The sequence below is a fragment of the Cupressus sempervirens genome, chromosome 4 (genome assembly GCF_028749045.1).
Source record: "Cupressus sempervirens isolate cs-2001-9-10 chromosome 4, ASM2874904v1, whole genome shotgun sequence".
Taxonomy (NCBI): Eukaryota; Viridiplantae; Streptophyta; class Pinopsida; order Cupressales; family Cupressaceae; genus Cupressus; species Cupressus sempervirens.
The window spans coordinates 804203805-804221457 of NC_143121.1; the positions used below are offsets into that span (position 1 = coordinate 804203805).

The following is a 17653-nucleotide window of genomic DNA, read 5'->3' on the forward strand; positions in this document are numbered from 1 at the left end:
GTATAATCATGATACGTTCGTTATGATGACTATTGGCACTCTAGGACAGTAACTTAATGTAGTATGTCATGATAACAAGTCAAGCTATTGATAAGATCACCAACTTACAATAGCAATCCTCTGAAAATACATCAATGAAAGATTTTCATCTTTCATGACATAATCCACATATGCAAAATTGTTACCACAGTGAACCAAGGTAGAGGGTGAAACAAGGACTTTCACCTCAACTTCTCTCTTATAGAGAAGAATGCATTACAAGGAATTTCAGTTAGAAATTCTCCCTCATAGAGAAGATATCATTCACAAAGGATTTCACCTCAAAATTCTCCCTCTAAACAATAATTCTAGAAAGTTAGGTCTACTAGTTATGACTCTCTTCCCCCAAGGATGTCTGTTAGACCCACTCTAAATCTAATATCAATCTTCTAACTTTCTAATGATAAGTCAATACTTCCTCATGATATATACAAGGGTAGGCCCACCAAAAAATCATGCAGTCACACACATGTATTTTTAGACACCCTCTAAATATCAATCTTGCTATGTTTCCTTTTGAAGAAGTGTCAGACTCCCTCTTAATGCAGAAGTATACTCATAGTCTCAATCATCAAAGATATCTGCTTCAAGAGCCTTACTCTATCCAACTTGATTCATCAAATGACTAATGAATACTAGATCACAACTTCTTTAGAGCTACTATCAAAAGATTGATTCTACACAATATTTGGTAGCATGTGTAAAGTACCGACCTTCTTTTCATGCAAGAACATCCTTACACATAAAGGAAAAGATCAAGACAAAAAACTCTTATAGTATGTACAATTAAGAGAGAGAATAGAGTGAGAAGATAAATTTAATACTCAAAGCTAATGAATACTTATATGTGCATCCAAATACAAGTTTCTTTAATGAAAATATCAATCAAGTCATAAATTGCCTCCATATAAGCATCTATTAAATAATGGGAATTGAACATTGGTTATTATTCCATCCCACAATGTAAAATCCTCATTCTTATATTGTTGAATAGTTTTGCATCACATCAAGTATGGAAAGACTTATTTTTGTATGTTAATTCCTTCTCTTTGAAGAAACTAATCACAACATGTATAGATTCTTTCTCTTTGACAAGTGTCTCAACTTTGTTCTTAAAGACAACAAAGGTAGGTCCCTCTCTCTTTAATTTAAAGACAACCATCCTTCTATCAATATTGTGTACTTCTCGAGTAAGCTTGATGTCGCAGAGAATGAGTCCTTGGAATTACATATTTCTTCAAGAAATTAAATTAATTGCATGTGGTAATAATCTTTTCTCTTGCTTCTTCTTTCAATAACTTCTACTAATACAAGTCATAACCGTTTGGAAGTCATCATGATAGGCCCATTATGGTCATACAATCACACGCAAGGACTTCCAAACTCCCTCTTCCTACAATAACATTCTCAAAGGAAAAGATCAAGTTACATAGCTCTTGGTTGTATAAATAAGAATGTCAACATTAATTAGAATGTTAGTAATTTAACTCATGCCATTATTAACAACAACATAAATTATTATAATATCTCTCTTTATTTTCAATAATAGAATAAAGATAACACAATACTTAATTTCTATATATATATATATATATATATATATATATATATATATATATATATATATATATATATATGACTTTTCCTTAGATGACATATTCTTCTAAAAGTTCAATATTTATAAATATATTTAAATTTCATTTCATTTCATTTCTATTTCAATAACAATATTAGTAACTCACAATAATACTAATAACTTGTATTGTTTAACATATTTATATGTAACAAAACATAATATTAAGTTATTAAATATCATTCTTTAATTAAGATACTCTCCTTATAAATTCTCATTTATATAATACCTATATAAGAAAATTAAGTAATACATTATATGTACTTATATGTAAAACAACTATATAAGAACGAAAAAATGCAATCATACCTTTTAGTTACCTTAAGCATGGTTTATTACCTGATGTATTCCAATTAAATACATTACCTTGAACCTCATCAGAAAGTCCTGAAGCAACACCTCTTCTAGAGTATATCAGGTTGCATACTAATCATGACCTATAGTTTCCATCATTGATTTATGATATAGTCAACTTGTGTTTTGTTAGTGCCACGGTGGTAGTAGCACTACCACATTGCCAATTATTAGGTTGTATCCCTTTGAACATGCATTGTTTGACTTCACTTGCCTTCATAAAGAATGGTCACACCCCCATTGTTTGTATATATGTTTGTCAAAATTATCATTGTGTTTATAACTATATCAACACGTACAAGTGTACCCTTAGTTGATTTCGAACCATTCTTCGTGATCAATATTAAAAAAATTGGGGAATGATTTATCTGAGGAACTCCACTTAAGACAGTTGCTATCTTTTCTAAGTATACGTGACTCCATGCTTTCCTTCTCTTGCTCATAAATGAAAATATAATCTGCAATTTGATTGACATTCTTAGTCATCCTTGCAGACCTTGTCAACAATCTTTGTATGGTACATGTCCCCTGCTGGGATGACCCTTATAACTATGTTTTTTCTCCACTATGTTAGATTGTATTAGCACGTAATTTCTTTATGGTCGCATCGTTATATAAAAAATTATGGTGGTATTTATTGTAGTATGATATTGACTAACGTCATACTTGAATATGTGTGTGTATTGTTGCAGTCAACCATTTATGAAAATATATATATCTACTACCCATGTTTCTGTATGACTATGCAAACTGAAAGAAGATTGAAGACTACACTTTAGAGAGGATGTGATCACTATTGAGAGTACTTGAGATGCCTTTTAATAATTAAAAAATGACAATTGGTACAATGTCCTGCGTATGTTGTATAAACTAGTGTGTTGATTTTTAGAGGTAGCATTTGAAAGTGAAAATGCCAGTTGAGCATATAGAAGTCCGCATGAACAAGACACCATTCAATCGTGTTCAACCTATGCTGAAACGTGGTGTACCTGTCCCAATTAATCTCCACTTCAGGAGTATAAGAATGAGAGGGCACATCCCACCTTCCATCACAATAGATGGGGTCTTGAGTAGAGCTCTATGCCTACCTACTTGCTCAAAATCAAAACAAGCATCAATGTTTTATGGGAACCTGTCCCATGTTGGATTTTATTGCAAGTTGTGAATATCTTTAATATCACACCATGAATACATGACATTCCTTGTTCAGATGGCTCAAACTATTGATGAGATAACCACTACCATGCTAGCCAATATCTTGGACTTCCTTCTAATCACTGTCGGTTAATATTATTCTTGTGACCTTTTCATGTATGGAGTTAATGTGGTTGGGAATACCGTCAACCGCATGAATTTAGGTATAGTAGATCAACATGGACATTATCTATTCTAAAATTTCTTATCTCAAGAGTTTGAATCTGCTCTAGTACCATTTTAATACTATATGGATTGTGTTTTGCAAATGTACTAACATTGCCATTGTTATTGGTGTGTTCCAAATGCATATTTGAAGACTCATAAATATGAGAAGAGGAGACATGTCTCTATGGTTAATTATCATCAGTTAATATATTAATAATATAAATATCCATATGTATATATATAATATGCATTTTATATAATATATATAATATAATATGTAATATATATATATATATATATATATATATATATATATATATATATATATATATATATATATATATATATATAAGAATATTTATCTAAATGATGATTTACAATAAAAAATGTATCTCATGATCGAATCAATCCAACAAAAGCTACAAACTTAACACTTATCACTCCTTGATCATGTCTAAAGAGTAACTTTCTCTAAGGGACTTACAAATATCACTAATTGATGTTACCATATAGGATCTCACATACTTGTTAGGTCCACTCGGTTAAGATATTTTTTCACTACAATGATTATAACGTAATAGTTCAAATGATCTGTTACATTTAGCACTATCTTGCTTGTTTAGATCTTTGTTCTACTCAATCTCATTTTGATCTCTATTTGGTTGAATCACACCTTCTCTTCCACTTGATATCTAACTCTTCTTTTGATCTTCTTTCTGCTTTGCTCATTTGTCCTTTCTTATTTTAGCTTCTTCTTCTCCAACACCAATTCACATCCATTTAGTATTCAACCAACAACCAAAACATTGTTCCAACTCCTCCTTAAATAGTAGTCTCTCACTTTCTAGATTCTTTTATATTTTTTCGCTTAACCACAATCATCAATCTCAAATTTATTCTATTTAGACACTTCAAAAATAGAACTTCCAGAGAACTTTGTGCTCATCTTTATCCCTCTTCAATTTCCATCATGAAATCTTTATTGTATTTTTTCATCCATAGATTTTGTAACAAACTTTGACTCGTGCCTTTGAACTTCTCGAACATTTTTTATTTTTTCCAAAAGTTTGTCTTAGATTCCATCTTTATAAACTTGTTATTCTTGTTGTTACTCATTGAACATAGCATTTCACTTGGGTAAAACATCACTCGATTAAAACTAAACTTACTCGGTTAAAACTAAACTTTATCTTGTTTTGCCAACTTCTTAGTGACAACTGTAGTCACTCGGTGAACATTGTCTTCCTTCTTTCACCTTTTCACTCGATGTAGCTTGTATAGATCATTACATTATAATATTACATGATTGTAACAATAAAACCAACATTACATTATCATAGCCCAACTCATTCAAGTTCGCATTAAATATCATACTTATAAACTTTGTCATCAACATACTTTCTTCAAATCCTCTTCAACAATCATAGAATTCTCAATTACATCATCAACTGGGGCTAACAAGAAACTATAACAAGCCTTGAAAAATGAGCACAACTGAGATAAATTTTGTGGCTATGAAAAGAACCTAGAAATTATTTTTCTCTGAGATGAAAATCACTTTATAGATCCATAATGGCAAGGCTCGTGAAGCTTCAAAATGCTTTGAAAAATACCCACTTGCAAATCCACACAAGGCAAGATTTAGTGACCCTATAATGTTTTTGTAAAAAGAAACAAAAAATTTGAAAAGGGGGTTTCCACAACAACACTCTGATACCATGTTGAATCTTGTAATACAAGCACCTACAAGATCAAATAGCAAATGAAGAACATCTTTCACAAATGAGAGCAACCCATAACATACATAATATTCCTCAAAATCAAAGTTATAGATGAGAGTTATAATGCACATTGAATTGTTTTATAGAAAACATGTCCTCTAAAATTGGTGAGAAGTTAGAAAAGAGAGAAAAACTTAAAGCTCAATCAATCGCCTACTCTCCATATTGTTCCTGATATTGATGAGTCTACTCCTATTTGGGCTGAAATTCCTAATGGTAACATCCCCTAGAATATGGAGACTAAGCATTGGAAGTTCAAGGACTTGGAGAAGTTGAAGATAAGGGTCTTGAGGCAGAAGATTGATATGGTCATCAATGCTAAGTAGAAGGGTGATGTGAATAAGAACCAGACGATTGACCCATCCATACTCATTCTTAGTGATGCAAGTAGAGAACATGAGCCTAATGTTCTCCTAATACTAGGAACGGGGTGTTGGAGTTTTATGTTGAGATTATGTATGTTACACACATTGCATAATATTTATTATATTATTTTATTATTGATGTTACACCTAAGAGCACCAAGATGGACATGCAACATGTAGAGATTATTGTTATAATATTTGATGTAATTATTTAATATTGTATAAAATTAAATTGAATGTCCAATATTAAATTTGGGTCAATGAGGTTTGGTAGCACATGATTTATGTAATACCACTTGGTGGTTTTGTGGGAGCTAGCTACTATAAAAGCAACCACAAGGGTAGTTGTAGAAGGAAGACAAAAAAGACAAGAAATAAAAGTCGAGCAAGGCAAGCTACGACTAGTTAGCCAAGGGAGCATTTGTGAGAATTCGAAGCATGACATGAGATGTGTGGATTCATTCTTGTTCACATGGATTGCTTGGTCATAGCTATGGTTGTGAAGGATTTCATGGTTGTATTGCAATGATTTTTTATTGAATAATACATGGTGATGGATGCTTTTGGAGGTTGGAGTTTTTCTTCAATGAGGGTTTCCCAAGGTATATCTTGTGTCACAATTTTTGTGGGTATGTTCTCTCTTCTTTTGCATGTGGATTTTAAGTGCTTATTTGTTTCAAATCTATTATGTTTTATGTGAAATAGTAATGTTTTTGTTGCAAATTCCTTACAAGAGGTATCAAAGCTATGATTTTGTTGTTGTAATCCTAGATTGAGTCCATATGAATGTGTGAAAGAATGAAAGAGGGTAAGATATATGAGTTTTGTAAGTTGTTTATTGCAGATATGAGAGCTTTGGATTTGTTATTATGATGGGTTATTGGTAGATTTTGGGCATGTGAAAACGTTAGTCAAAAGGGTTTTTTGGATATTTCATTTAAATGGGTGTTTTAGGGGGTAGCTTGCAAAAATGACCTCTTAGACAAAAAAAGACCTCACCATTAGATCTAGGTTGACTTTTTCATAAATTTTGATTTATAATATTCCCTAGTTTGACCATGTTGATAGAAAATGCAAAAGGTTTTCAATTGCAGGTTGTGACGACCATCAAATTTAATCCCTTAAAATTTTCATCACCATAAAAAAAAAAGATCACTTTGAAAGTGGTAAAAATGATGTCTTGGTAAAGCAACCATTACTTTTATTCAAGACGTTTGATTTTGAACTTCTTACAGTCGTTGCAAAGCTAATTTTGTGCACTACAATTTTGTATAGGTTTGATTATGTGATTTTGACATTTTGTCATGTTTTATAAGCCCAAAATTTAGATGTTTAATTTTAGCACAAATATGGGCATAACCTAGGCATGCAAAGTTAGATTTTGGACTTTGAATAGTCAATAGAAAACTCTTAATGATCGCTACACATTGGTTTGGATTTAGTGCAAGTTTGTCATGGTTTATTAGGTGATATATTGAGACTTGCTATGGGAGTTCTTGCAATTTATTGGTTTATGTGGTTGTCCTTGATACTACATGGATTCACTTTTATGAGATGTGAGTAAATTTGGTTACGTACTTAACATTGTCTTTTCCAGTGGCAGCTTCTTGGTGTATATGCGGTAGCTATTTCTCTTAAGGCTTGTGATTGTAGGTTATGGATTATATATGTTGATGATGCGAAATTCATTTGGTATAGTTTTGGAGGTATGGATGATTGGATGAGTTAGCACTTGTTGTGGGTGTTATTTCAGCTATGGATACATATGATTATCCTTGGATCAAGTTTTTGTGCTTGGCATTTTGATTGGTACAAGATTTTATGATTCTTATGTAGCAAGTTGGGTGGTCTTCTCTTTAGATGGCTTGTATGTATGTTTGGTGGAAGTAGCATAATAGGAGTGGGATTAGTCATGTCTAAGATGTTGGATACTTTGATTTTGTTGTGGGTAGTAGGATGAAGCATATGGTGCATGTGCTAGGAGGGAACATTCCCTTATTCATTTGTGTGGTTACAGTTTGACCCTGCACAATGTATACAATAAGTGGGAGATTGTTGAGATTATGTGTTGCACACATTGCATAATATTGTTTATATTATATTATATTATATTATTTTATTTTATTATGTAAGGTTGCACCTATGAGCACCTAGATGGACATACAACATATAGAGTTTCCCATGGAATATACTTGATGAGTTGTATTGTAATATTTGATGTAATTATTTCATTTTGAGAAAAAATAAATTATATCTCCAATATTAAATGTGGGTCGGTGGGGGTTTTGGTAGCACATGGTTTATATAATACCACTTGGTGGTTTTGTGGGAGCTTGCTTCTATAAAAGCAACGACAAAGGTAGTTGTAGAAGAAAAGAAACTCGAGTAAGACAAAGTGAGACAGGTTAGCCAAATAAGCCTTTGTGAAGGTTGGAAGCATGGCATGTGATATGTGGATTCATGTTTGTTCACATGGATTGTTTGGTTGTGGCTATGGCTTTGAAGACTTTCATGATTGCATTGCAATGATTTTTTGTTAAACATTGTGATGGATGCTTTTGGAGGTTGTCCCTCAATGAGAGTTTCCCGAAGTATATTTTGTGTCACAAATTTTGTAGATATGTTGTCTATTCTCTTGAATGTGGATTTTAAATGCTTATTTATTTTAGATCTATTATGGGTTATATGGAAACAACGCTATTTTTAGTTACAAGTTTCCTTACATTTTATAGAGCCATTAAATGGTCCTTCCATGAATTTAAGGACGTTTGTTTCAAGCTTAGAGCTTTGGAAAGTAAGGTGGATAATCAAATGACTGATATTGTGGAGAGGGATATGGTGGATAAGGTCAACCTAAACATGGGTGATAATGTTGATATGATCGATAAAGGGAGGACTCTTATGATTTTAAAGGGCTGGAGGATAAGGTCTCGGCACTAGAAGGTAAGGCTTCTAGCATTGATCTTGCTTTGAAAAGCATTGTTGATCAAAGCTACAAGATCTTAAAGGCTTCAAATGATCATATTAAGATCCTCCTTGGGAAGCTGGAGAACCCCAATATGGACGTCATAATTCAGGTTGCAAATGATAAGGAGTCTCCAACAGATTCTTAGGTTGGTCCTAGCAGAAGAACCAGAGCTAATACAAAGAAAAAGGAATCCATTGTTGCCACTGAGGTCAAAGAGATAAAGAAAATTGCTAAGGAGATGGAAAAGCTAGAGCTTGATGTTGCAAAGTTACTAAAGTGGCTTGGGTAGTTGTGCTTTGGTGTGTCGTGTTATATTTTGTTTGGGCCTTGGTTGGTGGTCTTTGGGTGGGCTTGACCTTTCTGATCATGTTGTCTTTTCGTCTAGCTGGCTTTTGTTCTCTACCATGCCTATTTTATTTCGAGTTATGTTTTTTGTTTTGCTTTAATGGTTTCTATCTATAGATCTATATTGTTAAATGGTTTCAAGGCTCCTTCAAATCCTATTTTCACTTAATAAAAAACAATAGCTCAATTAGGCTACAATAGGCACGTGTTCAATTATGCATGAGCATGTGCATAAATATGCATGGTACACAAGTATTTTTGTTAAGCGACCAATATACATGCTCTAGCACTAGACTCAACTATAATGGAGATTTTGAATTAAGATGCACCACGATTTTTTTGGCAAGATTCTAATACTATAGTGAAGTCATCAAAAAGACTCGCAAGAGAGAACCATCCATAACATCGAAAAACAAATGTATCACTGATACTAAAACAATAATATAGAATAAAATAAAATGAAATAGGCATAGAGAACTCTTGTAAAAAGAAGACGGGTGCGATGGAAAACAACATGAAACTATGACAAGTCTAATTATCTTATGCCTCGACACAAAAGAAAATGTCCAAATTTACTAACTAACGAACCCAAATAGAAACATATTAACCCTACCAAGCACAACACAAACAAAAATATAGGAATACCCAAATGCAAATGATGAATTGCACTACATTGGAGGGAACAAGCACTACATTGGGGGAACAATACTCCAAAATATGCAACTCAAACATAAAATATTATATTCAATATGAAAATAGATTGATCATATTATTGCTTTTTCTTGTCGATATGAACTTTTTATATAGTCTCTTATAAAATATTTTTATCATCTCAGTCTTTTTATTATCAATTTCCACAATAAAGTTACATCAAATTAAGATCAAAGTTAATGAAGTTGCTTGAGTAGATTTTTTCGGGGTTGTCAAAATTATGTAGCAGTGATCTATATAGATAAATTTCTCACCAAATGTGTTTTTATGTGACGTTGTTTGCAAGTCGAGGTTAGTAAAGTAGTTACATGTACTTTCGGTTGTCAAGCGAAAAAAATTTGGTATTGCATTATTTAAAACAAGTTGTGTTAGATTCGTATTATTTGAAATAAATTTTCATTTATATAGGTGCAAAACATAGTCTAAGATATGCCTACTTGTATAGTTATGGAGGACTGCTTTACAAGATAAGCGAAAGATGGTAATGTTGGGATGACCTGACTAAGAAGTACGTTAAAAAGATTGATCTAATAGGTGCATTTTGCATACCATCATTTCCTTATTTGAGGTGTTTCTATGCAATTCATTGTATTGAATTTGAAGTGAATGAAAAGTTGTAAAACTTCAAAGTTTGACAACGAATTGTGCACATTTGTTTCTCTATAGCAAAAAATTGTAATGGGAAAAATAATCTAAATTGGACGTGGTACCCACTATAGGCGGTTACATAAAATAGCTTTAATCTCTAAGATTTTTATAGTTGAGAAGATGCAAGCATGAAGCTAACTAGAAAAGACCTTATGAGACAATTGTAAACCCACACCGTTAGAAAAAAATAATGATGATCCACACAAAATCAATCACTGCTACAAGGCAAGAGATTGGACTGCCATGTTGTATAAGTGACGAGAAATTATAATACTTGATTTGATGTATGTCTTGAAATCATAGTAAACTTATTATATTAATGAGAATTATATTATCACTGTCTATATTGGTAAAAAACACAATTAAATGAACAATGGAAGTGTAAAGGGGGAGATCTTACAAGAGAAATACACAAAAAACCAATGATAAAGCCCAGCCAAATTAACAAATTCTGTTACAGCCAATCATCATATATATAGAAGTTCCCAAGTGGTAAAGGGAACAGTCCATAAGGATTTAGGTAACAATAAAGGGGACTTAGCGAAAACATAAATACTTACGTACATTGAAATACTACTAGACATAGGAGAATTATGCCACATTTGTCTTGGCAATTTCATTCTTGTAATATAGGATCTGATTTAACATTCTCATGTGTCACCAATTTCTTTCATGACGCAAGGTCAGTGTGTCATTATTGTAACAATTGTTTCACCCTGACAATTGTATTGACTTCGTCCACTTCAATCCACGTATGACCAAGAAACCTATGCCGTCAATAAGATCACTTAATCAAGGATTTCAATTAGGTTAAAACATAAAACAAAGACTCTGCATTTAATCCAGCTTACATAGGGGCCAACATTACATAGAAAGAAAAGATTCTTATCACACAACTTAGGACTAACTCACATCAGCTGCGTTGTGAAACCAAGCTTTGTAAAAGACCAAAAGAAGCATGGGTTGTCCATTTTGCAATTCCAGGAATGTGGAAACTTAACCCCATTTTTTTGTTGAATCTTTTGCTTACAAGGACAGCACATGGAAGTTTATAAATATTTTAACTGACAACTCTTTGCATAATTAATTCAACAAGGAGAACATTGAGAAGTTAGGGGGGCGAGGGCAGAGAGGGGAGCATCATCAACTTGCGTAGAAAAAGCACTGCTTTATTGAAGTCAACAGGCTGTCCCATACACTATGTTTAGCCTCATGGATGTTTAAACTATCTTCTTCGTCTTCTTCTATCATGATAGTTTTACCTGAGTATAGATGGATTCACACATCAACACAATTTTGAATATGACATAGCATATTGATCTAATATTTTAAACAGTTTTGTTCGTTTCAACTTTCAAGTGCACAAGCCATGGCATAAAGAATAACTTTTCGTGTTCCACAACAGTTAGGGGCACTTCAGTGCATTAGAAGCACACTCCTAATGTTCATATATTTTAAGGTCATAAAACCCGTTACGTGTGAGTGGAGATTGAACATTTCTAGTAAGCTGTGAGAATCGCATAGGTTATATAGCACAAGATTATTGTAATACGCTTTGCTTGAGGGAAATAAAAGGTTGAGCAATTACCACTTCCAACTAGCTTTTTGCCTTTTCCTATAGCATTTTCAATGGCTATTTTATGTTCTTTCCAATTCTATTCTGTGCAACTAACGACCATCACATTTTGACAATATTAGAGATCTCATTTTAGCATAAAGCTGTACTCTAAAAGCACTGTCATTTTAAGATAGTTCAATACTATAAGCATGGATGAATTGAGATCTGCCAATCTCTCAAAGTAGAATTGCCACAAATATTAGAGATCAGCAATAGTGCCAAACAAAACGAAGAGTGAAAAATAATTTGTTGTATGGCTAATAGGTGCATACACAAAATACTCATTCATGAGAAAGATAAATGCTATAAGTTAATTTCTGTGTACATACACCAAGGCCTAAAGAATTTGAAGCCACTGGATTGAATCAACAGACATAATACGAACAGAAAACATGAAGTACCCATGCATTTATATTGCATATCATAAATACCTTAATATCACTCACAAATAAGCACGCACAACAGTGGTACACATTTACTAGGACAGACAGTTCAAGCTTTCTATGAGAGCTAATCTTGACCAAGTAAACCTGAACGTTATTATACACAGTCAAACAATTATTGTCAAAGTTCAAAGAAGAGGTGATACCATTCAATAATGTTTTTAAAAAGCCTATTTAATTCTAGATCAAACTCCCTACAAGTGTGGGGTTGTGTAGAATCTGTAGATACAATATATGGCTTGTTCTATGCAAAAAGAATCTTAAGCAAAAGTTTATGCCACATTGCTCGTTTTATATGTCACTATCATCATATTCAAGATAAAAGAACTATGCTATAATGCGGCTAATTATGCCACTAGCTAGTATGATCACTAGTCACATCATCAGTAAGTACATCTAGTTTTCAGTCTCAATGTGTGTTTTTTATAAAAAGGCATGCTCTTAGAACATTATGCTATTTTGAATTTTAAAATTAAGACTTCCTAAATTGATTTTAGCAAATAGAGAAGTTCAAGCAACTCAAGAAGTACTGAAACTCATTTTTTTGGTAAAGATGTTTGTGATATTTATCGAAAACAAAAACCACCTATTAAAATCTCATAATGAATGAGAAAGGAAAATGGATAAATGTGTTTAAAAATGCAGCATATATAGCAATTCTGTTAATCTAGTAATGAGGAAGAATATATAGATTTTACATAAAGGACGGAGTTGCAGAAAGAAGTCATCTAACCTTTGACAAATAAATGCTCAATTCCGATGCAACTCAATTTAAGAAGTTAAATTATCCCAAAAAAAGGCATCCATTCACATACCAGTGAAGATTGTTTCTCTTGCTACCATTTTGAGGTAGAGACAATGATGTCAAGGTCCATCGTGAGTCCAACAGATGTGATTCACAACACAATTTCAATCTTCGTCCTCTATTAGCCTTCAAATTTCAAACTAAAAATGCTTATAGTGTGATGTTTACGAGAACTCCAAACAAATAACTTTACAAAGCATTTAGAAAGAGAAATATGCTTAAGAATGTAAATGTCAAGGTCTTCCATAGAAAGAAAATGGATGTGGTTTTCACCACTAGTTGTCGCTTATGGGTTTCCGGGCTAAGAAGAAATACATAGGTGTGAAAATCTCTTTCCTGCATCAAAAATAAAATCATAATAAGCCTTGAACGTGAAAAATATGAATAAAAGTTGTACAATAGTTCTCTGCAATGGAATGCCTTAAAAATTTCCATTCTAAACCAGAATACCTAGTGTCAGTTGCTACTCTTAGCAATCATCTACAAAGTAAATAAAAATGAATACAAACTCATGGAATTTGGGTTTAGGGCCTTCAACCATTCTAATACTGTATCTTTCATCTGATTTAAGGTTGCATTTTCCAGTATAATTTGACTGCATATTGCTGAGCACACATATTTCTGATTTATAATCTTAGAGAAGACATTGTTTGGACCAAATTCAACAATTTTTGATATGTTTAGAAAAGAACCTTTATTTTTCCATTGGAAATGTTTTATTGCTGCTTTTAGAGGTGCTCACAACAGGTTTAGTGAAGATTACAACAGTATTTTACACCACATTTTTATTTTTTGTATTTTGTATATGAGCACATTAGAATTTCTCACAAACAAATCCACCCAAAACTATGCCTATGAGCTAACCACCAAACCCAGGAATAGGAATAAACTTCTAAAGATATAGAAGCGTCTAGAAGAAGAATGGAATAAGGAACATCTGTGCGTGGCAGATTGTCCACAAAGACATTATCTAGGATTGGATAACCATCATGAACTCCAAATTGTTCCCAGATGCTCATCCAGACTACATGAGGGCAATCCATGTCAAAACAGTCAATCTGTTAGTGGAAGTAATTAATTATTATTAAACTTTACTTAAGTTTACTTAGGTTAATGCTTTAGTATATTAGTTGTCATGTAGACACTTAGGAATATGCATAGACATATGAGTTGTCTTGTTGACAACACAGGAGTTAGCAACTTATTTGAGCACATGGTGTCTACAACATCTCTTTATGAGATACACCTATGTAAACTTATCCTCTCATCATCGCACAAACTCCTGTGCTCAATGGAGGATAATCCACTCTTGGTGGACATGTGCTTAGTTGTGATGTTTATCTCTTTGTTGACTCCTAGTCATTCTAGTTGTTTTTATATACAAAGCACTTCTAGTGTGTATTCATCTCATATCCAATTATCTAATATCCATTATCATTTTGATCATTATTAAGATTCTCATTTGATCATCATTAGTCTCTCTTGTGCTATCTATTAAGCTTTTTCATCTTGGTGTTGAATTATTGCCTTAGACAAATTCTTACATGGTATCAGAGCTATACAAAATTCTTACATGGTATTAGAGCCACTTAGCTTCATTGCATAGCCATTGGAGAGATTTTTTTTTTGTAGGTCAAGATTGGAGCTTGCTGGTGCAAATCAAATGTTGGCATCACATTCAGAAGGTCAAAAAACTCCCAAATCGACTTTTGTTTCATCAAAATCGGACAACTGGGTGAAATCTAGAGTCATTTGATTTTTGGAGGTGCGACGACGACAATTCAGGAGAAATTATTACAAAGGTGATTTTCAAACAATGATATCTCCCTCATACGAACTCCTTTTTTCGAGTATTTTTTTTTTGTTTTGGGATAGAATTTCGTGATCTACACATTGTGATGTAGGAGCATCTTGCATGAGAAAAAAAAAAAATTTAAAATTGTGGAGAGAGAAAGTGACGAAAATAGAAAGAAAATAGTAATAAAAAAATAGAAAATAGAAAAAAGAGGCAAAAAGGAATTTCTATTTTCAAGGTGCATAGGTGGCGTAAATAGAAAAAATAAGAAAATGGTTGTCATTCCATTTATCGAAGTGTGTAGGTGGCATCTTAGAAGCTTGCGGAAAGTTCCTTAAATCATGCATTTAATATTTGTTGTGATCCATAAAGGAAATGTAATTTTCTAATTGGGCCACATGGTGGTGCTTAGTTGTATTTGGGTGGGAATTTAATATTTGTTGTAAGGTAGTTACATTTACCTTTTATCCCACATTGGTTGTGTTTGTAATGTCTTGGGTTGGAAGTACCTATTTAAGCAAGGCATGTGAGCATTTCTAATCAAGCTGGAAGGTGTGAAGGCTTCAAGGTGTGAAAGCTTCAAGGTGTGATCTCTTCTTAGTAGAAGCTTGGAGAGAAGGAGGAAGTGAGAAGTGAGTTTTTCTCAATTTGTGGACAAAGCGCCGAATGTGAGGCAGTTTACAGCAGGATTGTGATGGAGTTGCGAGTTTGTGAAAAGAGCTAGTGGCTGCGGTTTAGAAACAAAGAGGTTGCTTAGTGGCTTGCGAGCACAAGTTGAGATCTTGGAGGTTTCTACTAGAGTGTGGATCTGGACTAACTAGTGTTTGGATTGGATCTTGAGGGATCTTGAAGAACTGTTATTGTAATTGCTATTGTATTTGGCCACAACCGGGAAGGCCTTACAGCCCGGCACGTTGCATGTAACAGTTATTTTATGAATAAAGAGTTGTGATTTGATATCAGATCTTGCATTCTTGGTTGTGAGTTGGTAAGGGTAGTGGGGCCCTTCATCACATTGGTGCAAGTTGTTTGTGATCTCTGTTCCTAAATTTTTCTAAAAATTGCCAATCTCAATTTACAACTTCAGAGGCTTCGTTCAGGCTCATATGGACACATTCAAGTGCTATTTTTTTTTAAAGTGCATGATTTCTTGTCTACTTTCCAGATCTGGTATCAATTTGGAGTAATTTTGAGTAAACATAGTACTTTCAAATTTTGGTCTCATTTTGGCCTATTGGCACTTCCAATTAATTAGATCCTTGAGAGGTCTTGTGTCTTATCTTGTTGAGTCCGATATAGCTTCATACTTTTTGTTGTAACCAGCAAAATCAAAAGTCCACTTAGGCCCTAAATTGGCAAGTGGCAATTGTAATCACACTAAATATAAAGTGCCAAATCATGCATTAGGGGGGGGGGGGGGGGGGGGGCGGGGGGGCGGATTTCTTTATTTTTTATATTTTTTTGCATTTTGGGGGTGCATACATTTTTTGATCTCATGGAGTCATGTCAAACATGTCACTTTGGTTTAAGATTCAAATTGACAAAAAGGAACTATCAGAAATGGAGTGCTTTGATGATTGATCATCTAAGAGAACATAAGGAAGTGTTTCCTTATCTATATTCGAAGATATTTCCACCTAATACTAATTGGGGACATCTTTCTCTTCTTCTTCACTTTATGTATAACAGTATGAGTAAGGAATCTTTTGCTCCTCTTAATAAGGCGAGTAGTCCTCATGACATTTGGATGTGTCTTTGGGAAGCATATGGAGATCCATGAGTCCCTCCATTACCAGAAGACATTCTACCTCCAGTCACTCCAGTTGTGGTACCTACAACTCCAGTTGAGATCATATCTCATGATGCTCCTATTGCTTCTATTGATCCAGTTCTAGCCATAGATGCCCCTGATTCAGTGCAGCAAGAAACACCATGTCTTCCTATTTCAACTTCATGGGATGACTTCCTTCCAGACATTGCAAAGTTGTTTGTGAAGTCTTATATTGAAGATGTAGAAGACATTATTGATGACATCCATCTTCTCTTTGTTGAGGAGAATTCTTCTTCACTTGTTGCGAGGGAACACTCTGATCCTCAACCACTTGATCTTTCTTTTGAGGCTGACATGATTGTGGACACTTCTTTTCAACAGTTGGAGGAGGACTCTTTTACTTCAAAGGAGACATCAATCTTTGGAGATTGTATTCCAATTTCCTCAGACATCATATCTTTTAAGGATTCTTCCTACTAGTTGGGGAGCATTCTCTACTACACCTATGGCACCGCTTCTTCCTACAAGGAGGAACATCATCCAATTTTCATGGTGCAGCTTCTTTTGTCATCAAGGAGCTCATTCCATGGGTGTGCATTCATCATTGAGGGGAGGCTACATTGCTTCTCTTCCAATCTCTTCCTATAAGGATGTTTCCTTCTCTTTGGAATTTGATTCACTTTCATACATGGACATGTTACCTTATTTGCCACCTTATTTTGGGCATCCACCAGATTGACTTGTGGCATCTACATTCATCAAGGACTTGTCAACATATGAGCAGACTTCAGAGGTAGCAGCCATAGCATACTACATATGGATTCCTCATCCATCTTCCTATCCACAATAGGAAGTATACTTGCACCTATACTTGGTGTATCTTCTTCCTAAAGGGAGAAATGTAGTTTGTAGGCATTGGATACTTTTTTGTCTTCATGACATCCTTGCAGGAGATTATTCGATATCGGGGGATACCGTTGTTAGTGTAGTTTTTTATTTTTCCTATTTTGCTAGG

At 33.7% G+C, this 17653-nt stretch overlaps 1 protein-coding gene across 3 annotated transcripts in view; it reads right to left on the minus strand.

Moving 5' to 3' along the window:
* Positions 1-13014: 13014 nt before the first annotated feature.
* The window catches only part of LOC149563836 (cycloartenol-C-24-methyltransferase-like), a 42907-nt gene continuing 38268 nt past the window's right edge, over positions 13015-17653 (minus strand). For all 3 annotated transcript variants that reach the window (XM_089826965.1, XM_089826964.1, XM_089826966.1), the window contains one exon: positions 13015-13408. In XM_089826965.1, the coding sequence (XP_089683091.1) occupies positions 13348-13408 (61 nt within the window). In that variant the 3' untranslated portion in view covers positions 13015-13347. The remainder of the gene's footprint in view (positions 13409-17653) is intronic.